We start from the raw sequence: 26,404 nt of genomic DNA on the forward strand, positions 1-26,404 counted from the left end.
TGAGATGTGTTAGCCATTTTACATTCCAGGTCACTCTTTACTCAGGTAAGTCCTCTCATCTTATTCAAGCTTTTCTGTGTAAACTTTTCCCCTCTTCTCCTCTCAGCATCTTTGGTTTAAACTTGGCTTTTAAACAATTTTAATCTTAAATACCGTATTGTGCTTGGGTGTTATAGAAGAAAATTATGTCTGTAGCATGACTAAGGAAAGCCTAAACATGCACTTACAGCATCCAAACTGTTCACCACAATGTGTTTTTCATAACCTGAGGTTTCTGCAGCACACGCCCATATGGAGAAGCACTCATGCTTGGGTTGGATAAAAGCATTTAATGAATTCTTAGGATGGCATTGCATACCATGTTGTGGCTGCCACCACCTGAAAGCTGTGGCAGGGGTTTTGGCCTCCCGAGGTAAGTCTATCGAAACAACCTGAGGTTCCAGGTACGACATGAAGTCCAGCTCTCGCAGTAAATGCCAGGTGATCCCGTTATCATTTGTGAATTGAACCACGAGACCTGTTGTTAAAATTAAGCAAGGCAGTTAGTCAGACTGTGCAGAGAAGAGGGGGGCAGCTCTTCAGCCTGTGCTCAGGAGTTGCCAGCCCTCGTCCAGTGTACACCACTGACGTGAGTGTGTCTCCCCTATCCATTTGGCATTTCCTGGTCCAGGAGCATTTTGTGCTCAAGACCTGTTGCAAACATGACATGGGCTCACCATCTGCTACATGTTGTGTTGTTTGTCTTCACCAAACTCAAAGGATCAAATCTTTTACTTATTGAGGGTGTAACGTGCCTTTCTTAATACAGTCAGTATTCATTTCATGTGGAGTATTCCTAGAATTTGTGTGGGACACTAAGTTGTAATTCTGATTGCTGGGCTTCCCATAAGGGGTAGTTCAAAATGTTTATGCTACCTATGCAAGCTCGCAGCATCTTTAAAAGTGAATTATCTTAATATTTAGATAATTTAAGATAGTCTTTGGATCTTACACACATTATGGTAAAAAGTAGCACATAGAATTTTGAAATCACTAATGAGCTCATCACAGGGGATAATGCAAGAAAGAAGCACTTCCTATGTATATTTCTCCTCTTAAAACTCTTTTATACTGGAGTACTTTCAAAGATAACATATTTTCTTGTGTCTTACAGCAGTGCAAATGAGAGGAGAATCAAACCCTTACTGTAATCTATGCTGAAAGATGACAGTTCTGAATCGGTGTCAATACAAATGCCGTACACCAGAAAACAGTCCATTGATGTTAAATGGTTTATGAGAGAAAAACAAGGTTTTCTCAGTGACAGTGACAGAATTTCTCAGTGATTAGTGACTTCTGTCTTCATGCAACTAGTCCACTTTACATAGGGAATCTGCTCCCAAAACTCTGCTGATCCTTCCCAAATCCAAATATCAGTCCCATCTCCATCACAATAATTCTAAGCATGTACGTAAAATAAGGGAGGATGCAGCTGGGAGAGATGAACTTCTTCACACTAAACATATTTCCTTCTGCAGCTTTATAATTTTGTGTTTCAGGTAAATTATGCATGAGAATGGCTTGAAAGGCAATCTTTTATCAGACCCACTGATGGAGATGAAAACTGAATAAGTTTTCAGGCACACAACTCTTCTTCAGGTGAGATATGGAAGTTGACAAATTTATCCTGAACTTGAAGTTTATTCCTTGTGTTTCAGACCTGAAGAAAGTCCTGTGTACTTGTATATCTACCTGTTTTCCAACATTTTCAAGTAGTTTAATAAAAGCAACTATACCTCTTCTTGCCAATCTTGTCTTAAACCATCACAGCTCGAAAAAAATTACTGTTACTAATAGAGCACCATTAGGTTTGGTAAAAATAAATATAAATAAAAATATGGGATAAAAGTAAATAGACTTCTTTTTAATTGAAAGTTAACTTATGTACCATTTACGAAAAGTGAAGAGCTAATTGAATAATGTTAAAAATGAAACAGACTTTCTCATTTTGTAGAGACAGTAAAAGGTAAAAGCGCTATAGAAGACCCCAAGTACAAAAAGCTTATTATAAGGAAAAGAGGTTTTACCTTCATTTCTGGCTCTTGGTCTGTTGCAGGAGTTGCCAGTAGCCTTGCTTCCAATTTGTACATAAAATTGAACTAGCCTGTTAAAAAAATATCAGATTAGAAGAGAAGTGCAATTATCTTCTAATAGCACAAGGTTAGTTAGGATAAATCTTTTCTCCTTAACTAATGTGGCATTTTCAGTTAGGTCATTATTTCAGGCTTATTGATCAGGCAGTGATCCTACTGAAAACAAGCATTGCCATAGTAAAGAGTAGGGGACCCATGACAGAAGTTGATGTGTTTTATTGATCCTGTGCCTAATAAATATATTGTTGAACCGAGCAGGAGACTTTAACAGTTCCTTCCTTCACACAAAGATGCAAAAATGCTAAAGCCAAATCTGCAACTTACATCAGGTCTTACCTTGATCTCTTCTAACTGGAACCTGGTTTAAGCCTTAACAGATAACAGTAGAGTTTAAATGGAGTTATTACATCCTCTCTAAATCACCAGTCTCTTTTTGATTGTTAAATTCTTAATGTAAAAAAATGTCAGTAATAAGCATTCATGGGATGTTTCGTGAACTAGTCACTTGGAGTATGAATCTATACATTTTAATTTAATTGAATATTATCTTGTTCTTTTGTTATGAGACAGGGAAGAAATGTTCCTGATTTGCCTTCTTTGTATCTTCCCTGTAGTCATTACTTTTTATAACTTCCATACTTCTCCTCCTCCTTTCTATGGTAAACCATGGCAACATTTTCATCCGCATGATAGTTTTTCCATATCCTTGATTTTTCCCATAGCTATTTTCTGAAACCCTTCTAAGGCTGCAACATGCCTTTGAGACAATGATGTTGGTTTAACTGACAGAATTTTGGACAAGCCTGGAACATCCTTATCTAGCTATATTTGAATTAATAATTATCCCATCCTTGTGCTCCAAAATCTTGTCATTTTTATCACAGTCTACAGTGACGCCTTGCTACACTTGTTGAATTGTTATTTTTAATTGTGAATCTGAGGTGTCAGTGTAGTTTACATTTTCTTTTAGATGTGCACTGTTTTACTAGTAACAACAATTTATTTTAATTAATGTCCTGTTGCTCACTCGCCAAATTTCATTACATATTTCTGACGTTTGTCTGAGGCTTCTCTGGTCATAACTAATGTAAAGAGCAGTGACGTGACTGAAAAGGCCATTGCCCCCTCATCTACTCCTTCTTCACAGGTCATCTGCATTGCACATCTGAAACAATGCCAGAACTGAGCAGGGAACGTGGGCTCATACCTGCCCTGAGCGTTTGCATGCTGAAAGTTGGCAAGGCCATTCTCCTTCCTGTTTCCTAAACAAGTTTTGACTTATGATGATGCCTGCCTGTTGTTTTATTGTAGTACTTGCTGATGTGATGTTTTTGAGAAGCAATTGCTCTTGTGCTGGGAGGCATCTTTGTGGAGTACACAGGGAGAGGTGGGGTTATTGCCAAGCAGGGACTTGGGGGAAAAAAGAACATGAATCGAAAGGAAACTAGGCTTTGTTAATTCTATTGCTTGTAGATAACTTCTTTATTTTAAATACTAGTTTTCAAGGTGGATTTATGGCTCTGTGTGAAGAAAGAATGCTTGATTTGTCACTCAGATAACTCCCCACAAGGATAACTCTTTTTGCTTTAGGGGATTTGGTTCTAATTTGTACTGACATCAGTAAAATCACAGACAAGCCACAGGACTACAGGCAGAGCCAGTACCACGCAGATATGACTCCAATTTCCCTCAGCCACTGCTACATACACATTGTTATGATCCTCTCCTGATTCTAAAGCTGACCACAATCCAGTTCTGTTACTGAAATTGGTATTTCGTATGTGACATGTTTCGTATACCCATAGGGACTTGACAAGCCAGAATATACTCATCAGAATCATTCATGATATAACCCCATAGCTCAAGAACAGAATGGTTCACAGTGTTGCAAAGATTAGTCAAATAGGTCCTATTTTCTGCTGCTCTGCTTTCTGAGACAGTATTCTGGCAATAAAACACTATACCGCAGCCTCACAGGTGAAAGGATTTATAGATAAAATTCTCTTTTATGACTGCCAAATGTAGAGATCAGTAAAAAGCAAAACAAACAAAAACAGAAACAGAAACAAAAACAAAAAACCTTTCTGCAGAAGAGTGAACCAGCCCATCTGATCTGGACAAGTCTGACCCAGAACAACTCTCTGAAATGGTTGCACAGTCATTAGCAACAGTCTGTAACACAAATAGGAGCCAGTCAACTAACAAGCCAGATGTCACTGCTGGAAAAATGTATATATTACACAGATTGTATTTAGCTGCCAGGTAGGCACTGTGTGCAAATGCTGTCACTGAACAGATAGTGAAGAGTGTCATAAGGGAGAGGCCATCAAAATGGGAGGCAGTAGCTCATCAAAATGCATCCAGGCATCATATTGTCAGTCAAGAGGATGAAAATACTGCTGGCAAAATTGTGCCTTTGGCACATTGGGCTGTGCAAAAGGGAAGGAAGGAGAGACTCCAGCAGGTTTCTGAAGTACAGACCAGAAAATGGTCTAGGTGAAATGAATTTTGACACTTTTCTTACAGTTCTCTTAGCAGTATGGGATACTCTCTTCATGTCTTTTATAAAAAAAAAAAAAGTGTAATCAATTATGTAATGAATAAGGAGATCACTGGGCAAATAAAGCTTAAGAATATGACTTAATGTATGTGCTAGACATGGAATGCATGTTGGCAGTCATTGGTCTGGGGGAACAAGCTTTAGTTTTAAATGCTTTTTGTGTTAAACCCAAGTTTAGGAGTGTGTTGTTAGGCTGCTACCCTAAGCAGCACTGCATGGGCTGACAAATCTTGACCCCTTTGGAACAAAGTGAACAAGGAGCATTGAGCCTGTGTGCCCCTCTCCTCTGGGAAGATAAGGGTGAGAAGGAAAAGGTCTTTGTATTTTCTACAAAAATGATCAAGAATTCTTTACATTCTTTACATAAAATGTACCCCTTGCATACAAAAAACTGTAACTGAAGCAAGGTGATACAGAACATGCATAGGTAGGTCTGCAAGAACTGAGAATGAAAATCAAACTTTAATGTCTTGCAATATTTTTCTCTTTTTTTTTTTTTTTTTTTTTTTTTGCTATTCCATGCCTGATTTAATGAAACAAGATCTTAAAAGGTCTGGGAAAACATTATTAACCTGAAAAATAAGAAGCTTAAAACTCTACTGCAGGAGTTTCAGCATTCCTATTCACAACCTTCAATCCACATATCTAGTGGTAAGTCTTTAAAGATATATTTTCCTGCTGTTTACTCAGTCACCAAAAACCCACAACCAAAAAACCCACTCACAAATAAAAGATAACTGTGCAGGGGCTAAGATAACCCCTAATAATATAACCTAATTCTATACAAAGCATTACTGAATGTAAAAAATAATACCAAAAAGGGAAAAAGTGCTTCACTCTAATCTCCTCTTTCAAGTGACAGTAATTTTAGCTCCAATAACAGAAAACATTTCTAGGCTGGAGTACAATTTTGTTTTTAGGGTATGGTCTTTCAGTTAACCCCTCACACTCTCACAAACTTAATCTGCTCTTGCTTCTAGGAGAAATTATCTAGTTAATGTTACAGACAGTCTCAAATCTTAAAGTGGGATTTATCTGTTCTAAGCAAAGCGTCTAAAGGCTGAATGTTACACGACCAGCCCAGATTCCCTTAAAAATAATGAAAAAATGCACACTTCCAGAAGACAAAGCACTGTCCTTCGCTATGCCCTATTTCAGGATGAATTGCATTGCCTTTTGAAGTAGCTATTTTATTTCCTTTGAGCATATAAGAAGGCTGGGGTAATTGCTGTTGTCTAAGGTGCCCATGTTCTAGACCAGCTGCATGAATGGGATCCTGCCCTTAAGAACATGTGGCCAAAGTAACTGAAAAAATCCATGTTTGCCCCGTTTGTGCTTGAGACGACTGGTATTTCTGTTCTCTCTTGTGAGAGAAGTGCTGGTTTATTTTGCCAAAATGATCAGTCTCAGCAGGAGAGCAGCTCACCAACTCAGAACAGGGATCTTAGTTGCTCTTACCAGAAGGTGCCCTCTGGCCATTTAGGTCCTTGGGGGTAGTTTTGACACCCCGTGTTTTTGATATCCCATGCATGGGGTAGTTTTACCCCATGTTCTCATGCAAAATCGAAGTAATGATAGATTGAAAAAGTCAAGAAAGAGCATTGTGCAGTATTTTATGACTTCTTTTCATGTTTTAAGGGGTTCAAATTCTATAAAAATGCAAAGCTATAAGTACCTGGCATTAAAAGTGGTTTCTGAAATCTGAAAGCTAAAGAAAATCCTTTTCTTTTTAAAGAAGATTTCTCCAGAAAAGAAGGAATAACTAAAAAATATAATTTGAACATAGACTTCCTGATGGTGTGGCTCCTTTCAAAATTATACTTCAGAGTATTAACAATATGAGTTTTAAAAAGAGAGTGGAACAGAAAATATGTTCAGATCTTTCCAGAGTTCCAGTACTTCTCAAAAGCATATTTGTCAAACCACAAATTAATTTAATTATTAAGGAATTTACATTATTATATATCAAGTATTTGTCAGAGGAGAATTGACAGACAGGCAGGACATAGAGGAAGGGCAGTTGCTGCTGTGTTGCTCTGTGCTGTGGAGTAGCTAAGGATGTCCCAAAAACCACAGAACCCATACTGCCCTAAGGAGCACTACTTGGCTGAACTGGAGAGAGGGAACACTAATTTGTGGCCACACTCCGCTGAATGATCCCACAAATTAAATAATGCAACGACTCACTGTATAACTTGCTCTTGGAGCAGTATTTGACAGGAGAAATATCTTTTATTAAACTAATGGATATAATTGTAGGGTGGGCAAGGTTTCAGGCACATGATCCCTTATGAGACTGGACAAAGCAGCTGCAAACTCCAGGATAAATAATAGTTAGAATTAATTGTCTTTAGTTTATCCTAATTACATTAATCAATTGGACAATTTGAGAGAAAAAGTGTAATTACTACCAGTGGAGCAGAATTTGGTGGTAGCAGGGAGAGAGGTGAAATCTTGTTAGCCTCTTGACTGCACAGAAACAATTCCTACTACATTGTTTTACACTTCTTACAAGTGGACTAATTCATAACGTCTGGCAAATCAACAATAGGTCATTTGCTATGGTATCAACATGACTGGAATTCAATGGCATCAGTGGAAAGGGAATTTTTCTGTCCAGACTCTTAGGTTTTGTGCAGTTTCAAGGCCACATGTTCTGCCTGGCCATCTAGAATACACCACAAAACCATCTTCCCAGAAGGATGAACAGTTCACATTTTCTATGATGCTTTTCCATTCTATTTCTAACCTAAGTTTTCCTCCTCTGGAAAAGGAAGTAGAAGGCCAGAATGAGCAAAAAAAGTAACTTCCCTAAGATTTATTGTATGGGTTGTGATTACTAGAAAAAAAAAAAAAAACATTTCATACCCTCTCTCGTCTATGCTTGTAATAGCAAAGACAACACTAATAACTCAGACAGTTGTGAGAAGCAGCACTGACGACTGACCTGATATTTGTAGTGTCCAGAGGAACAGTCCTGGCCTCCCTTTTACCAGGTCCATTGAAGTACAGAGATTTTCCATCACTGAGCACGCCACAGCCTGTTCCAACCTGACCTCCTGTTATCTTGTACCAGAGAGGGCTTAGCTTCCTCTCAAACCTGTCGAACATCTCACTGTGGTTAGGCACATTAGACACGCAGGTTCCATGTGATGCTTCAAGAAAAGAAAAATATATGGGAGATGCTTTGTTGAAACTGTGCTGAAGAGAGTAAAGGTCAGGTACAGAAAATTGACAAATAGTTCTATTGCACCCATGCAAGAGAAAGAACCATGGTTTTTTTTTTTCAGAAAATGCCATGACAACAGGATTGTACCTTTTTAATCCCTCTTTATAAATTTTTGTAGGCAGAATAAGCCTTCTTCCATTAAACTCTAAGATGGCTTATTTCACTAGGTGAAAAAGAGACATGCTTTATACTGATAAGATGTTTTTATGTAAACAGAAAAATATTATCCTTTTAGTTCTTTTTAAACAAATTGAACAAAAGAGGATAGCGTATTGCTTTGTTGGTGTAGGGGGTTGAAAAGAGTGCAGTATGCAACTGGTTGTGTCAATCTCTGTTTTTTCACTGGGTATGGTTTTTTTTTTGGTTGGTTGGTTGTTTCAGCATAAAAGCCCCAGAAACCACAAGTGAGCAGAATTTTTCGCAGAAGGGCCTGTCAGAACATATGTTCCTTCCTGGTCCCATGCCATCTGATGGCCAGGGGACTCAAAACCAGCAGCAATTCATTTGAAGATGTTCCAAAGGTTTTTAAGCAGACTTTTTAGTTTATAATATTTTATTTTGTTTCTGCTTTCATTGCCAGTCCCTTCCCATTTTATACAGATGGTGATGTTCAAATATCGCAGTTGCCAGAAACATCACCGGTGTCTCCTGTCTTCAGCTGCTCTGTTTTGTCTGTACTGGACTCCTGTGCTAAATTTCATTTAACGAAAAGAAAAGATTCTTGCTGGCAGCCCATGAAATTTATGTCATCATGTATTTTCCTGGAATACTGTAGAGGAAAAACAAGATGCTAGGCTTACAACAGCAACTCAGACAGTGTTTACTGTTGTACCATCTAAAAAAGGTTGTCTTACCTGTGTAGCCCAAGTCACAAAAACAGACCCCTGAGACACAGTCCCCGTGACCACTGCAGTAATTGGGACAAGGCTCAGAAATGTAAACACCATCTAAGCCGAAAGGAGGCACACTCTTGTGGGAGCTGCTCTCCTGGATCCAGCGGAATCGAGTTTTGCTGTAGAGGAACAATAACAAAAGGCATGGTATTACTATTCCCAGTTTTAATACCCACTGTACACCTCTTGTGATCTTTGTTTAAGACTAAAAGAGCTTTTCCTGGATTATCAAGCTGATGCCTGGAAAGTATTTCTGACATCCTAGAGTTTGTGCACCTTCACATATGGATATTTTTTCCACATTTTTGGGGGATGTATTTTGATTTGCTCTATTTCTCTGGCCTATATCCACCACTGTGATGCAAAGAACAGATTATGTGGTTTTATCAACTAGAGTGAAAGATTAGTTATGACTCTGAAGATGCCTTTCAGTACTCAGTTCAACCCGAACTGCTAATTACATTTTAAAATCCCAGAATTCAATTTCTTACAGTACTTATGAAAATAACTCAGTAATGGCAGTGATGCAGAGTTTGTTGTGGGATGGTGTATTTTTGAGTAAAAAACCGTCAAATAAACTAGATATAGGAAAAATCATCCAATGTCTACAAATAATGGCAGATAAAGTAACCTACAGAATGTGTGGGCAGAAATACAAAGATTTTATTCTTGGGTGACAACACAAAATTCCTGAAAAACAGCAATCTAATCTCTAACCTCTATAACTAAAACTGTTTCAGGGACTTTGGTGAGCCTACACAAAGTTACTCCAGCTGACCCAGTGCATAGGAAATTTATTAAAGAAAAAATATTTTGTTTTTTAATTTTAAGTCTTTGGCGTTAAGTTGAATCATTTTGTAGAGAGGAGAGCTGATTTAAAGCCTCATTATCAATCCAATAGATTAATCGAGATCTTCCTTGCTATTCTGCCTAATGTATGTATGTATGTGCTTATTGCTTTTTACTTACTATTTACTTTACTTACTATTCACGGGGATTTGGTAGGTAGGTGATCATCATGCTGGTGCTTTGTACCAGCTGATAAAATGGGATGCTCTCAAGATAATCATGATTTCCAAAGTGACCCATAACAATTCAGTTTCCAACATGCTGGGAGCTTCCTCATACTCCCAATACTTACATTTTTAATATATTAGCATGAGCTTCTTATTCTTGATCACATTACTGAACATAATGCCAAACAGATTGCTGCTATTGATTCCGCACTGCTTGTTTTGAGTAAATCAACTGGTGTCAGATCTGTGCGATTTGGCACCTGCTTTTATTGGCTAATTACTGAAGAAAAGACAAACTTGTTACGGTACATGCTGCTATTTCAGCTCCTTACAGCAAGGCACCAGCTCCCTTGCTTCACAATATGTTACATACTGAAACTCTGTGCTGGGGCTTGAAGATCACACAGAATCACAGAATCGTCTAGGTTGGAAGAGACCTCCAAGATCACCTAGTCCAACCTCTGACCTAACACTAACAGGTCCTCCACTAAACCATATCACTAAGTTCAACATCTAAACGTCTCTTAAAGACCTCCAGGGATGGTGACTCAACCACTTCCCTGGGCAGCCCATTCCAATGCCTAACAACCCTTTCAGTAAAGAAGTTCTTCCTAATATCCAACCTAAACCTCCCCTGGCGCAACTGCAGCCCATTCCCCCTCATCCTGTCACCAGGCACGTGGGAGAATAGACCAACCCCTACCTCGCTACAGCCTCCTTTAAGGTACCTATAGAGAGTGATAAGGTCGCCCCTGAGCCTCCTCTTCTCCAGGCTGAACAATCCCAGCTCCCTCAGCCGCTCCTCATAAGACTTGTTCTCAGGACCCCTCACCAGCTTCATCGCCCTTCTCTGGACTCTCTCGAGCACCTCGATGTCCTTGTAGCGAGGGGCCCAAAACTGGGCACAGTACTCAAGGTGCGGCCTCACCAGAGCCAAGTACAGGGGGACAATCACTTCCCTAGACCTGCTGGCCACACTGCTTCTTATACAAGCCAGGATGCTGTTGGCCTTCTTGGCCACCTGAGCACATTGCTGGCTCATATTCAGCCAACTATCAACCAGTACTCCCAGGTCCTTCTCTGCCAGGCAGCTTTCCAACCACTCATCTCCCAGCCTGTAGCTCTGCTTGGGGTTGTTGCGCCCCAGGTGCAGGACCCGGCACTTGGCCTTGCTGAACTTCATACAGTTGACCTCAGCCCATCGGTCCAGCCTATCCAGATCCTCCTGCAGAGCCTTCCTTCCCTCGAGCAGATTGACACACACACCTAACTTGGTGTCATCTGCAAACTTACTGAGGGTGCACTCAATCCCCTCATCCAGATCATCGATAAAGATATTAAAGAGGACTGGCCCCAGTACTGAGCCCTGGGGGACTCCACTAGTGACCGGCCTCCAACTGGATTTGACTCCATTCACCACAACTTTTTGGGCCCGGCTATGCAGCCAGTTTTTAACCCAACGAAGCGTACGCCAGTCCAAGCCACAAGCAGCCAGTTTCTTGAGGAGAATGTTGTGGGAAATGGTGTCAAAAGCCTTACTGAAGTCAAGGTAGACCACATCCACAGCCTTTCCCTCATCCACTAAGTGTGTCACTTTGTCATAGAAGGAGATCAGGTTCGTCAAGCAGGACCTGCCCTTCATAAACCCATGCTGACTGGGCCTGATCGCCTGGTTGCCCTGCAAGTGCCGCGTGATGACACTCAAGATAATCTGCTCCATGAGCTTCCCTGGCACCGAGGTCAAACTAACAGGCCTATAGTTCCCCGGATCTACCCTCCGGCCCTTCTTGTAGATGGGCGTCACATTTGCTAGCCGCCAGTCAACTGGGACCTCCCCTGATAGCCAGGACTGCCGATAAATGACGGAAATCGCCTTGGCCAGCTCCTCCGCCAGTTCTCTCAGTACCCTCGGGTGGATCCCATCCGGCCCCATCGACTTGCGTACATCCAAGTGCTGTAGCAGGTCACCAACCATTTCCTCGTGGATAGTGAGGGCCACATCCTGCTCCCCATCCCCTTCCACCAGCTCAGGGTACTGGGTATCCAGAGAACGACTGATTTTGCCGCTAAAGACTGAAGCAAAGAAGGCATTAAGCACCTCAGCCTTTTCCTCATCTCTTGTAACTAAGTTTCCCCCCACATCCAGTAAAGGATGGAGACCCTCCTTAGTCCTCCTTTTGGTGTTGATGTATTTGTAAAAACATTTTTTGTTATCTTTAACAGCAGTAGCCAGATTGAGCTCCAGATGAGCTTTGGCCTTTCTAATTTTGTCCCTGCACAGCCTCGCAACAGCCTTATAGTCCTCCTGAGTGGCCCGCCCTCTTTTCCAAAGATTATAAAACCTTTTTTTTCTCCTAAGCTCGAGCCACAATTCTCTGTTCAGCCAGGCCGGTCTTCTTCCGCGCCAGCTCGTCTTTGGGCACGTGGGGACAGACCGCTCCCGAGCCATTAAGATTTCCTTCTTGAAGAGTGCCCAGCCTTCCTGGACTCCTCTGCCCTTCAGAACCACCTCCCACGGGACTCTGCCAACCAGTGTCCTGAACAGCTCAAAGTCAGCCCTCCAGAAGTCCAAGACAGCGGTTTTACTGGTGAGATGAGAAGATGAGAAGCCTGTAGCAGGAAGATGGGGCTGAAACCCAGGGGCAACATGAAAGCCACTGCCTAGAGAGAGAGACACAGGAGCCAGCAGGCTTAGGGGACTTCTGCTGCCGATGACATGCAGTGCAGATAGCAAAGGGTCTCTTTGCCCGGTGGTAAGTGTAAAATTAATCCTGTTGAAATGGCTTATTTGATTCAAATGACTTATCACCCTCTTGCTGGCTCCTCTGACCCAACTGATATGCCTAAAGAAAGACAGCACCACGATGAAGAGATTGATGTCAAATTAATATGTTGTGATCCCCTTGTTGCTTTGTAATTTAATTTTATAGATGGTTTGACACCTTAAAAATGGAAAGATTCTCCCTGTTTTGGAGAGCATAATATATTTTTTCCCAGACCTGCAGATTTTTAACACTGATTTTACTCACAGCTTGCAACTTTTTCCTAACATAGCCTCAAAGGACAGGCAGCTAATTCGCCGCTGGCTTACAGTGTAGAGTACCTGGCTGCAAGTGACCTTGGGATAACAATAGTAATTCTTGTCCAGTCCTCAAAGTCTCCTGTGTGATACACAGTTGGCTCACTCAGCTCACGGGAGCTTCCCTCACATCCTTTTGTGCCTGGAGATGCAGGATAGCAGCCTTCCTTCACGAGTGACCAGAAGAGCCCAGCATCATGGGAGTACTGCAGCAGAACAGGAGCAGAGCTGCTGTACTGGTTAGTGCAGCCAATGTTCAGCTGAAAAAAACAAAGCATCAGATATGAGCTGAAGAAACCTGAGCTGTTATTTATCATTATTGTCTGCAAAGCACCTTTGACTTTCTATTTTGGAAGGCTTAGCTCTGAACACTTCCTTTGAACCCTGCTGGCAAACAGTGGCTGATGCTTAGAGTCTGAGTCCTACACATATACAACATTTCTCTGTAAAAATTACCACCCTTCACTCAGATTGCTAGGTTCAGCAAAATGTGCAAAGAACGTTAACACATTTTTCAAAGGTCCTGCTACGTAGCAGGCCACAAATAACAAACTCTGCACAGGCGCCTGTGTGACCAGGAGGAAGGGGAAGAGCTGTATCCTCTGATATAACCCCCTGCAGTGCACCCCAATGTGCCAGACTGACTCCCTTGCCCTAGGCTGCAACCCTTGACCATGGCCAAGTCATTTTCAGAATAATGTTGGTGAGCTGGCACTGCATTTCTGGTACACAGAAATGAGCAAAATTGGAGGCAGTAGAAAAGTGAATACTAAAATGTGAAAAGAAAACATTACTAAGACCAAAATCAACTGTTTGTTTTGTTTCCAGCTTCATTTTTCACGCTATCAGAAAAATATTAGTTTTTACGATATTATATTGCAGAAATTCTACTTGAGCTGTAGAATGTGGAATATAAAACAAAATCATTCATCTAAAATGAAATAGTTTTGACAACTGAATGTCTTTGGTTTATCAATGCAAAATTATTTCAGGCAGCTATTTAAAATGGAAATTTCACAAACTCAGGAAAGCATTTAACCATATGTTTAAAATTAAAGCATGCAAATAAGACTAACACATTTCTGTGCAGGCCAGTTTAAAAGCTATCCAAAAAAGAGAGGAGTATAAATTAAGGCCTTAAACAATAGAAGAACTCACTATTTTCTGACACATATCGTTGATGTTATGTATATTTATATTACATTGCCAATGGCTTCAGTGATGGAAGGTGTATGAATTGTTTTTAGGTATTGCTTTTTCAGACTGAACAATTTTTGCATTGCTGTTGACCATAAAACCTAGAGAATGAAGACTTAGTCACTGAAGTAGTGGAAAATGGTCAAGAGGCAAACAACATCTTTTCCAGGCTAAATGGTATTTACATATCACAGTATTTTGACTTTTAGAGAGTTTAAGGTATAAAACTGCAAACAATACTCCTTTGGAAATTGTACTGCTATCCCTCAGTTTGTACAGCATTTCATTAGCATAACTTTTAGATGGAATGAGATTTTTTACAAATCCTACTATTTCTAACCAACTTTACTATTTACAGGACTGTGGGAATTATATTTGAAAAGCTGCCTGTAAACAACTGATCTCTTTAATAATTCTACTTGTAAATTATTCAGTGTCTGTATCCACCAATTATGTAAGGACCATGTATTTGTGGTGAGCTCATTAAAATTGCATTGCAACCAACCTCCAGAATTCACCAATGGGATTTCATTATAAACTCAATAAAATTTTGATTAGGGTTCAGAAACAAGAGCTTGTCAAAGCAAATACACTTTCTTTGGAGCCCATATTCTGTTGCATTGTCAGACCACTAAAATTTTTGTAAGCCCTATAAAGAAGAGAACACTAATTGAAGCCTATATTCATTGACAATAAAAGTAATTATTTGAAAAACCCACTCTGGAGTACAGACAGGCTTGTAAGTCCTTAAATAGTTTAATATACAAAAAAATGTACACAAACCACATTGGAGCTTTTGTAGTCGCAGATGGAATAAATCCTTTTTCCCTTGACAGTGCAGTAGCATTTCCTGGTACTGACTCAAATACAATGACAGTCACTTCAACCCACTTGTGAAACTCGTTAACAAACAACAAGCCTTTAAAATTTCTCCAGAGGGGGAAGAAGCTCTCCTGCACCAAGGTTTTAGCTATTCCATTAGAAAGCAGCATCATATTTTATAGTGTATGAATTCATACTTGAGCTCTACACATCTTTTTACATAGTCTTATAATTTATTACATTGTTTTGAATTATGACCCAACAACATCTTGCAAGTATTGAATAAGGGGAGTTTCACTGATATTCTGGGATTTGAAGTGACTTATATTTAAGGAATACCTTGAACTGCAGGACATATCCAGGCTTCAGCGTTAAATCTCTAGTCACTGCAAATCGGTCTCCATCTGATTTACCAAACAGCATGGCAGAGGGGGTGGCAGAGCAGAAAGTTTCATTTTTGGTCATCCCTTCATTGGCCAACATTAACCACACACTCATCTGGTTCATAGGGTAATCAAATGCTGGCTTTTCATAAAAGTTCTGTTAGAAAGGAAAAGAAAAGCAACAAAAACAAGTACTATCTCCTTGCAGTGTGGTTCCAGAATATTTTCAAAAATTATCAAATTTTGCAATTTGGTTTTTCTGTGGTTGTCCAAAAATTGTAATTGTCAAAATTTGTCTCGACTTTCTGAGGAGATGATACATAATTACATAATCGATTGTAAAAATTAGGAGTCTGATGGTATTATGGTAAGAACCAGCTTAGTACCATGCAGAGAGAGACGCAGCTGCAAGCACTACAAATGTCTCTTTAACTATGCTCAATATTTTCAAAGAAAATTAAATTCAGAAAAAATTCTACTAACAGAGAGGACAGCTCCTGTTTCATGGTGATACACAGAGACTACTCTTGATTATTACCTGTGGTAAGGTGGGATTTACAACGGGAATTATGTGTTTCTGCTTCTCTGACAAAATGATGATGTCATCAATAGCCCACTGATCATACCCTTCCCCTGAAAACACAGGCTGCCACCACCGAAACCTGGTGCAAGGAGTCTTAGCTGCAGCCGGCAGCTCCAGATAGACAAACCTGAAAAACAGAAATTCAGCAGAACTTTAAGGGAACACTGTAGCGAAATGGGAAAAATACCACTAAATAGGAAAAAGAGGCAGGAAAGCCATTTGTCTTCCGAAGAAACTGTTATGTATGATGGACACTGCTTTCCTGGAAATGGCTGAACATCTGCCTGCTAATGGAAGTATGGACTGTTGCTCTTGATTACTCCAAAGGGGTAAATGTTTTGTCTAAAACTAATGTATTGGATGGCCAGGTAATGAAGATTTCAGTGCATAGCTGGGTACATGCTTATTTCCTGGAAGTTTCCTGTAATTTTGTCAAAGTAGAGACAAAGTAAAGTTAAACAGTTTTATACTTTCAAGTGCTTAGATCACTTTCAGGAAAAGACAGTTTGCTGAGTTACAATAGTTCTTCTGGAAAATTGTTCATTGCAAGGTAAAATGAAGAGATGCATGGGTAAAACTACCAACTATGGTAATAGAAATCATGTTAATACCTATGCAATTTCAATTTGCACTGACAAGCTATCTTCAGGTTTTCTAAGGCCCACTTTCATTAGTTTTTTTCCTTCATTGTGACAGGAGTTTACTGTGTCAGTCTGGAAAAGTTTCCACATAAAGATGGCTTATAAGCACTACAGCTTAAAATGTATTTTCATGTTTTCATAGACTAAGAAACAGTTTTCTTAAAGAGATGATGCAGTATGGATTTAACTGATTTAATTTAGACCAAAATTATACCTGGGTTTACTGAAGTCAGAGAAATACATTTCTGCTAGCAGCTGCCAGTTGATTCCACCATTATTGCTGTACTGCAGCAGCACACCTTCTTCTCTGCTGTCTGGTTTATTGCATGAAGAACTGTCTCCTCCTATCTGGATGTAAAACTGAACGAAATCCACCCAGGTAGTGTCCAAATCCCAGCTTACCAACTGTCTTTTCCCAGCCTACAATAGAAAGAAAGAAAAGAAATGGGAAAAATAATATTAAATATGACACCTTCACTGCAAATTGACATATTTTAAAGTCAAGCACAGATGAATATTGTACAGAAACATGAAGCATTTTGTGTTAACATGACATTTCTTTGTCTTTAGGACAATGGTTCTGTTTGGCCATCCTTTATGTCTTAATTTCTCTGGTGTGATCCCACAAGCATTTTTATTATTACAGACACAACATTTCAACACAAAACACAACTTCACAACACAATTTCAACACAACTATCTTATCTCTTTCCTTGTTCTCCTGACTCCTTCATGGTACCAAATACCTTTGGAAGACGCAGGGCAGACCCTGGGTATCACAAACCAACTAGGGCTAAATGTTTAAGCATTCAGCTTTTATATGATAGAACATAAAGCAGTAAAAAGAGATTTCTGGTCTCATTTCTCTTGCATTGTATAGTGTTGTTGAGTCACGTGAAATTATACTACTGATAATGCCTATTGCATTTCACGAAAGGAGAGTATCTCAGAAGCTAGAGTCTGATTTATTTAGTTACTTATTCATTTACCTAGCAATCAAATTCAATTATGTTCAGATACTTGCGTTTTATATCCTCATATATTTTAAACTTAAATTATCCTGAGCTTGTCTCTGTCTCATCAAGTTTTAGGTCCTTATAACAACCAAAAGTATACACACACACACTTTTATTTTCTCAGTTGCACTTAGGCATTTTCTCTCTATTGTCCCGTTGGTCCTCTGTTGGTGAGGATGGGTGACTTCACCTTCAGTTTGCAGTCTTTTTTCTTTTTACATTCGTGGCATTCAAGGTACCATTGCTACTTGATCCTCCTCTCTACAGTCATGTGGCATTCATTTCTCCAGCTGCTACCCAGTGCTATATGCACAGAGAACAGCCTTCCCACATGTTGGCATCAGCCCATTTGACAGGTTTCCTTCCAGTTACTTCTTCAAAAGCGTGTAGGATTTACAGCAGTGAAATTCATCTCCTACTCCAGAACTGGGGAGGAGCGTTTTCTCTACATGCCTCATGTGACCAGGATTTATTCATACACAAACCCATGTTCTTTTACTAGTAAGTATTGTAAATCTGAAGTTTCTCAACCAAAACCTGTGGATTTAGTTTCAGCATAGCTGAGAGAAAAAATAGCCTTATAAAATGTAGTGAACAGTATTCCCGAGGACGTTTTTGAGTTCTAGCAAGAAACAGCTCTTGGACACCTATGCTGCGGTTAAGGTGGTCACTCTGTGCTTGCTGGCAAAAAGAAGACAGAGCATGTTCAGCTAAAAGAAGCCTCAATGTGTAAGGACCTTTTACTATAACTGGAATTCTCTCCTGCCCCTTCCACCCTCCTTGCTTGAGGCTGAGCTTGTGGGCTTGCACAGCAACAGGCTTGAACAATTATGATACATGTTATAAACCTGTCTGTGGTGAGACAGAATGAAGGGTGAGAGCATTGTCCCTGTAAAGGTGACCTGCACGCCCCATGCCTGGCAAAGCCCTCCACAAGCACAGTGAAGTGCTGCCACAAGCTGCTACAGGCAGGGCAAAGCCAAATATGCGCAGCTGGAGAGGGGACATGGGTATGATATTCCTGCATTCATTAAAACTGGCTGCAACCTGGATTCATCTACATTAACAGTGAGAACACCTCCCAAAATGCAGCAGGATTGGCAACATGCCTACTGGCTTTGATTACCTAAAAATCACAGACTCCTGTCCAAGCACAAAAAGGGATTAAAAAGATAAACTTGGGCTAAGTTGTAAAAACAATGATTAATTTTAAGCAGAATTTACATTTTCCCTGTCTCTCACTCATACATCCATGATCCTCCTGACAATTTTCAAGTCTGAGATAAACCAGTGTCATGGATCTAGCTGGACATAAGTAACAGAACTTAAGAGCTGGTTCCCAGCTGGTGCTTGAATGGTGCCATGAGAATGAGATGGGCTCAGTCTTGGATGCAGCTCATCCAAGCTTCCCAGTGCAGCCCTGCATGGCTAATACTGGTCCAGGGCACTGTGCCATGACACTGGTAATATCTTGGGAGTTCACTTTTGCAAACTTTTTTCTTTGTGAGACCAACGAGAATTTGAAGTTGTCTTAATCAAATCAGACTAGATGATCTTAGGAGTCTTTTCCAACCTAAATAATTCCATTATTCTATGGATAATAAAGATGTCAACACCATTTGTGTCCCATGGGCAGATATGTCCCAGCTGACTGATTGAGATCTGGGTGTAAAACTATTCTGAACACTTTTTCCATGTCTACACCATCCCTACCCCAAATTGGCTCTGCTTGCCAAAGGCTTAACCACAGAACCAGGTTAATTGAGAAAGGGCATGAGTTACATAAAGCCTCAAAGGAATTGCAGGGGCTAATTGAAAGAGCTCTCTATATTCCAACACACCTACAGTTGATTAAAATGAATTGGAAAACAAAAGATAGAGGGTTGGCAGAACAAAGCCAACAATAATTCTGGTAGTAGTGATTGATTATGGCATTAAACATTAGACATTCAAATAGAAAGTAGCTATTTCAGCAACTGCAAAGAAATAGAGCCTCTGAATGCAAGCTCCCAAATAATACAGAACTGTTGGGCAACTACAAAAGTAATTTTTGTAATGTTTATCACCATGGCCACTAGACACCTTGAAAAAGATCTAAACAGAAATTAAATAAGCCACCTTCAGTTGATGGCACAGAGACTGCTACTACTCAAGAAATGAATGATAACCTAACCCGTAGAGATCAATAGAAAGAAGCCAAGAATTTCTAAATGAGATTTTCACTCCTCCTTAGCAAAAATCAGAAGAAAGATCATAGCAGGTTAATTCTAATTTAGCAAACTACTTTGAGAAACTTGGCATAAGGAACTGAGCCAGAAGGAAAAACATCTAACAGAGAAGACAATTATATAAAAAAGTCCAATTTATATATAAAATCCAATTATAAAAAAATCCAATTATCACAATTAGCTAGTTATACTGATTGGTCTATTATGAAATTTTCAGCACAGAGCTGCATTTCCAGGGGAGCTGGATGTGAGACTATGCAGGAGTGCTGAAAATTATTTGATGATTTAGATTTTTATAATGAGGTAAACAACATATGATTACATAGCATTGCATATTGGTTTATTCTTCTGGGACTAATCTGGTTCTCATGACAGCAGTGGCAGTTTGATCAAACCCTTAAAAGAGAAGCATGTATCTGCATTTTATACCCTTCCTTTCAATTAAGAACAACAACAACAACAAAAAACAAAACAAAACAAAACAAAAAACAAACAAAAACCACACAACCCAACCCAACAGAATTAGAATTGAGGAGCAACAATGAAAAATAAATCTGTGATTACAACCCATAATCTTACACCGGATCATAAAGATCTCTTTTCATTTTAGTTATAATTGCTATTAATTAGCAGATCTCCCTATATCTTAATCTTGGTATATTACTTTTATCAGTAAAATTTTCAAGTCATACAACAGAATATTCTCCTACAGGCTAACCAGGCACTTTCTAAAAGTCTGGAGGGGTTGCTTTTTCACTAGTTTTGGTCCTTTGACCTCAAAGTAAGCTCTTTGTGCTCCCTGAAAGCCAACCTTTTCCGGTGCCTCTCCCAGAACATTACAGAACAGAGACAAATGGGAGTTGGGGCTTGCTGAGAAAAAGCTGAGTCTCAAAACAGAAAATGCCCAATTAAGATGATATTAATGTATGCACTTCCCAGCACACTGGCAATTTACTTCCTTCCATTACAGGAGGGATTTCTTGGATACATAATGCACATCACCCCCTATCTCTTTTGATTGCTTTGTTTTTTTACCTGCAGAGAACAGCTGTGCTGTTTAATGCACTTCTCATGCTGCTCAGAGCTTTCTGCCACCTTCCTTTTCTTTGTCATATAACCCCATCATGTTCCTTTCAAACCTACATTACTACACGCCTTTCTCAGTCTCCCATTCCTTGTTGGTACCTTGTTGAAGTAGAGTGAGGAGCCAGATGAGATGACCCCACAGCCTTCTTCAGGCTTTACAATCTCTCCCCCAATAACTTCCTGCCACTCTGTCTTCAGGCCATCTGGGTTCTCAAAATCAGACATGATAGTTGAAGGAAGGGGATTTTCAGGCTGACATTCAGTACCCTGAAACCCCAAGTCACACCTAGAAGGAAGCATAAGCATAACAAGCTTTTAAAGACCTTATTTAATGCTCACAGTTACTTAAGACCTTTTAAAATTACATGTGAAAAAGTCTATCATTCTAGAATTGGAATTTTGGATCCGGGAAACAAGCTGGAATAGCTGGATAACTGGAAATAAGCTATATTTTATTTCTAAAAAAAACCCTTCAGTGTCCAGAGAGCTTGAAGCTGGCAGGCAGCACCCTGTTCCCTTGGTATTGCAGTTGTCTGACAGCATCTGCAAAGTAGTGCTGAGTCGGTTCCTGGGGACAGTCTGACGCAGCGTAACAGCTCCAGCTGTGAACTGGTTCACCAGGACACCTGTAGCTGGGCAGCCCCATGCCACTGAAAGCTCCTCCACTGCACGGATCTCCCAAAGGTATGGGCTCTTGGGCAGAGAGATGTGGAGCAAGCAGCTTTTAATATTGCTTTAATGGTTTAACTCTCACTTTTTTTTTAATATATTTAAGAGAAAACAGAAAAAAATAGTATACAAAATAACAGAATACCTAAGTATCAGGAGACCAATAGCTTGTTGAATTTGAAATGTTTTGTACCTGCAAACACCGTGGTCGCACCAGCCGTGTCCACTGCACATGTTGGGACACTGCTGTCCAATGTAGATGTTGTCTAAGGCCCACTCATCCTGTGCTGTGTAGTAGCACTGACTCCAGCGGAAACGTGTAGCACTGGACCTTAAAACCAATAACAATGCTTTAATTTGGATGCTTTACAAAACTGTAGGAAAAAAAAAATCAACCATAAAAAATAAAAGTTGATATCACAATCACTGTCCAGCCTGGCACTGGAATAACCAAAGACAGATTCTTGTAAATGACCCTTCTGTATGATGTAACTCACGGTGCAGCAGATAATGGACTTTGCAGTTAATAATGATATTTCTGAGGAAATCTGCAGAGGTGCTACAGAGACTTTATACTTAATGGCCACATTATTTTAAGATAAATCTATCAATGAATATTACCAGATTTTTATTCATTGCCATTCTGTGAGGGTGAAAGAATGCAGAAAGCTGGACCCAGAGTGTAACTTTGATTTTTATATTTTTGCTCACAGTTAAGGTATAAATTGTGTTAAAAAGTTTAATCTGATATTTATTATTAAAAATTATGCTTTAAAATTAAACTTCTTGAGTTTAAGCATCTCTCTGTGTTGAATACTGACTTATACCATAAAGTTTTCTGGTTTTTATTGCATACAGAAATTTATTTTTGTCAAGATGATACTAAAGAAGATTATGTCGACATATCATTGGTGATGTTACGATCATCAGATTTTGAGAAAGATTCTGTTTCAAAGCACCTATTGGTTGCCACGTTGCAAATAGCCTGCTCTTGGCCAACTACTCAAATAAAATCTGTAACACCCAAGGTGTGCAGTGGCTGGAGCTGGGGAATTGCTGGATTAGATTACATGCCTACATGTAACAAAGCTCCGGATATTTGTCACATTGTTCAAGAAGAAAACCTTGCTGTGGTTTCTCCTTTCTAGTTAAATTGTTTTTCTTCAACAGCTTTATTTTTCTTTATTATAATGGGGTCAAGTAATATTAAGAATTAAAATAGTACTTGGAGCTGACCCTCTAGGAGGTTGTATCCAATGTAATATAGACATTTTCCAAACTGAGTGTCTCCTGCTAGCCAAACCCTGCCAGACACCCTCCACAATCAAAAACTAAGGCCAGGGAAGAAACCAATTCATCAGAAAAGTAATTCCTGTCACCATCAAGCCTTTCTGAGCTCTGTTGCCAACTAGTGCAAATCTGATGGGTTGCAGATATTGGCCGGTGGCAGCTCCCAAGCACAGGGATGCTAGGCAGCTGGTGGGCTGGGCACCATCTGATCCATGCTCATACAAAAGTGGCTGGGCCTACGGTGAGAATGAGAGAAAGTATTGCATGTCAAGTGAAATAAAAATAGGAAATTGTTTTGATGGAGTAACAGGAGCTGTGCTGACTGCATGGTGGGTCTGGATAAAAAAAGAGGTGGTCAGTGTAGCATGACTGTAGAGCTGTGGAGGGGATGGACAGGGAAAGCAAGGCTGACAACAGTGAAGAGAAAATCAAGCATAAAGCTGGGATGGTCTCTGCCCAACAGGGCAGGCTAAGGAGGAGAAGCAGGAAGTTCCTAAAAGAAGTAGGAGATTCTGTCCAAGCTTGCTCCTGAGACATACAGCTATGGATGGCATGGGAGATAATGCTGTTATTCTAATTTAAGAAAAAAAAATCCTCCTACTCCCCTCTGGAATTTATGCAGAATAAGATCTGTTAAGATGAATATTGTAAATTTGGCTGAGCCACCTGCTCACATGTATGAAAATGAAATAGATACAGGAGGTCTGGGCAACTAAAACGGACAGTATTGCACAGGAGTTACACAGCCAGTCACACACTAGAAAAATACAAAATTAGATTAATACATGCCTGGAGAAATTTTTAGAATTCAAATATATGAATTTCTTTAAAAAACAATTTCTTTTAAAAACAAGTGAAGCTGCCCAAAGGCTTGATTTTTAATCGAAATGACCTTTGTTTTCTGTTTTAAGTATTTGCTTGATATTGAAAATACTGTAAGTATTTTTACAGCATGTAAAGCTAATCTTCAGGGGCAGATCTGCGGATTAAATACTCCCTCAGGATACAATGTATTGATGGGTTACATTACAAGAGCTATGAATTATCCATTAAAAGTGCACAATGGCAGTAATGTGCCCACTAAGGACTTCTTAAGCGTGCAATAGGCACAACAGAAAGTAAATATTCACCACGATTATTTACTGTTTATTTCCTGAGTGCTCTGAATCCAGCACGTCTTTGTGGTGGTGTTGCTCATGTTCACCACAGTGCATCAACAGAACCTCAGGGGGCCCTGACAGAGATTACACTCTGGAAAGTGTGCTGGTAGCCAGCGTTAACTCTGGTGTGCACTGAGGAAAATAACAATACTGAAACCAAAGAAAGGTTTTAAGGCATATAAAGAAAAAAAAAATTAAAAAGACCTCCTAGCACAGTAAAATAGTGTCATGTTGTCTGTGAAGGGAATGGGAGCCTTGGCTCCCTTGGTTTTTGTTAGGGATGTGTGGGGAGCACAACCCTGCAGGCCCAGGGGTACTTTCAGTGACATGGGGGTATTTAGAGTGACATGGGGGCAATTTGGGCAAGTCCCTTGCCCCAAAACAAGAGACAGTGTGCTCTGAGCATAGTTCCTGGTGCTGCTTGGCATGGCATCGACACCATTTTACAAGCCACTGCTGGCTGCAAAACTGCTGAGTGGGTGCGTCATGGCCGGCTGTTGGGTGCCAGGCTCACAGCCACCCTACACAGCCAGCGGGGAGAACTGACCCACGGGTAAAAACACTTTGAGCAGGCAGGGGGTATTAGCTACAAACAAAGAGAGGTCTCCCCCAGAGAGACCTTTGCTGTTACGAATCCCGTGTCCCTGAAATGGATGGTGGTGGTGGGGGCCTGGCAGGAAGGCGAGGCCTGCAGGCCATTGTGGGGCTGCAAGCAGCAGCGGCTCCCCTCTGGGCAAAGGGGAACACGCCATGAGCTGAGATCTCCATGGCAAAAGCAATGCCTCTGGAAAGCCCGTCCTGCTTGCTGCTTCTGAAAGCTTTCCAAAGCTGCTCATCACCTCAAAGTAACAACAGCTTAAGAGGATTATGCTGTTAAAAATGGTTATCAACGGTTTAAAAAAGCCACATTAATTAATGAAAGAGAATAAGGAGCTGCCTGTCAGCTGCATTCTCAGTGATAAAATACTGGTTTTCTGGGCAGTCACTATTTGGACAGCTTTTCAAATAGGAAGCATATATTGAGGAGTTACGAAAGCATTTTATTACAAGCAAAATAAACCTCTCCAATTCCTCATATTTCTTCCCATCTATTTTCTATATGGCTAAAATGCAACTGGAAGGTACTTTGGCTTTCTGATGACATTTTTTCTAAGTCAGATTTATGTCAAATAGAAGTCACTGTCGTTGTGTGACTTTTTAGATAAGCAAAAGGAAACTGTGGTGAGTCCCAGCTGTCTTGCAAGTGAAACGATGTTCTTTCTATTATAAAATTTTTCAGATATGTGATTTAAGTAAAATCATTGTCTTCTCTCCTGATATTAAAAAATCTAAAGATCCAATGCAAATTTGTAGCTGATACAATTACATTTGCTACCTTCTCAGTTACCATAATTACATTTACCCAATTATCCTGAAACTCTCATTCAGTCATTAGGTGTTGATTTGTTTATGAAGTCAGCAACTGACAGCTGCTTGTATCTCATTAAGGCCTGTTCATATGTAAATGTCTTCCATAAAACTGAAATTAATTTTCATCAGTGTTAGAAATATTCAGTTCAAGTACAATACAATTTCAGAGAGCAGGTGCATACATTTCATTTCTCTAATACAACTCTCACAGTTGCAGATTTCCTAATGCACCAAATTTTGGATAACACGGAGACCTTGGAAACTCATGCACGCCAGATGCAGAACACATTGACAGATGTGCAAAAATACCATCAGGCCCAGAAAGTTTTACAACAGAAATAGGTACTGTTAAGAGCAATTTTCTGGCTGCATGAGTACAGTAATGCAGCCTGATGCTACCGATGCACTGAAGGTGCAAACTCTCAGCAAAGAGCTCTGCATGCAGGGATGAAACTTCAGGAAATTGTAGCAGGGCTGTGCAGGGGTGTGAGGGCATACTGAGGCCACCAATAGCCACATTGGGACTATTGAGATCTCAAGCCATAGTCCTTGGGTAGATATGGAGAGGAGAGAGGAGAGAAGAGGAGAGGAGGGAAGCAGAGAGGAGGGGAGGGAAAGGGAGAGCCCCAAAGCCATGTGCCAGAGGGACTCTGACCATCACATAAGGCTCATAAAGGCAGAAACTTGCCCTTTGTTAGTAAGTGCGCTTCAAAAATGCAAGAAGTTACCCTCCCAGTCTCAACCCCAAGGACGGACAGAGCCTTGCTGGTGACAAGGAGGGTGAGAGCGAGAGAGGTGGCAATCAGCTTTGTGTATCAGGTTACTGTTGGTAGGGAATATGCAGCTGTTCTTCCTCTTCACCCAACAGTTGTACTGAAAATGTGTTTTCTGAAGAGCAAAGTAATGTTCAGTGGTAATTTGTACCTTAATTACAAACAAAACTCTTATAACAGACAGGAATCCCTTCAGATACAAGATAGAGCATGACATATTTATGATTTGTGCAGAGC

At 40.1% G+C, this 26,404-nt stretch overlaps 1 protein-coding gene across 3 annotated transcripts in view; it reads right to left on the reverse strand.

Annotated features, from left to right (window-relative positions):
* RELN (reelin) overlaps window positions 1–26,404 on the reverse strand; it is a 296,590-nt gene that overhangs the window by 56,637 nt on the left and 213,549 nt on the right. For all 3 annotated transcript variants that reach the window (XM_040544577.1, XM_040544576.1, XM_040544575.1), the window contains exons 23-32: window positions 21,728–21,865; window positions 20,965–21,151; window positions 16,750–16,955; window positions 15,850–16,021; window positions 15,268–15,468; window positions 12,934–13,169; window positions 8,776–8,933; window positions 7,640–7,847; window positions 2,067–2,143; window positions 359–517 (exon numbers count right to left, since the gene is read on the reverse strand). In XM_040544577.1, the coding sequence (XP_040400511.1) occupies window positions 359–517; window positions 2,067–2,143; window positions 7,640–7,847; window positions 8,776–8,933; window positions 12,934–13,169; window positions 15,268–15,468; window positions 15,850–16,021; window positions 16,750–16,955; window positions 20,965–21,151; window positions 21,728–21,865 (1,742 nt within the window). The remainder of the gene's footprint in view (window positions 1–358; window positions 518–2,066; window positions 2,144–7,639; window positions 7,848–8,775; window positions 8,934–12,933; window positions 13,170–15,267; window positions 15,469–15,849; window positions 16,022–16,749; window positions 16,956–20,964; window positions 21,152–21,727; window positions 21,866–26,404) is intronic.

Source organism: Cygnus olor, chromosome 1 (assembly GCF_009769625.2).
Source record: "Cygnus olor isolate bCygOlo1 chromosome 1, bCygOlo1.pri.v2, whole genome shotgun sequence".
Taxonomy (NCBI): Eukaryota; Metazoa; Chordata; class Aves; order Anseriformes; family Anatidae; genus Cygnus; species Cygnus olor.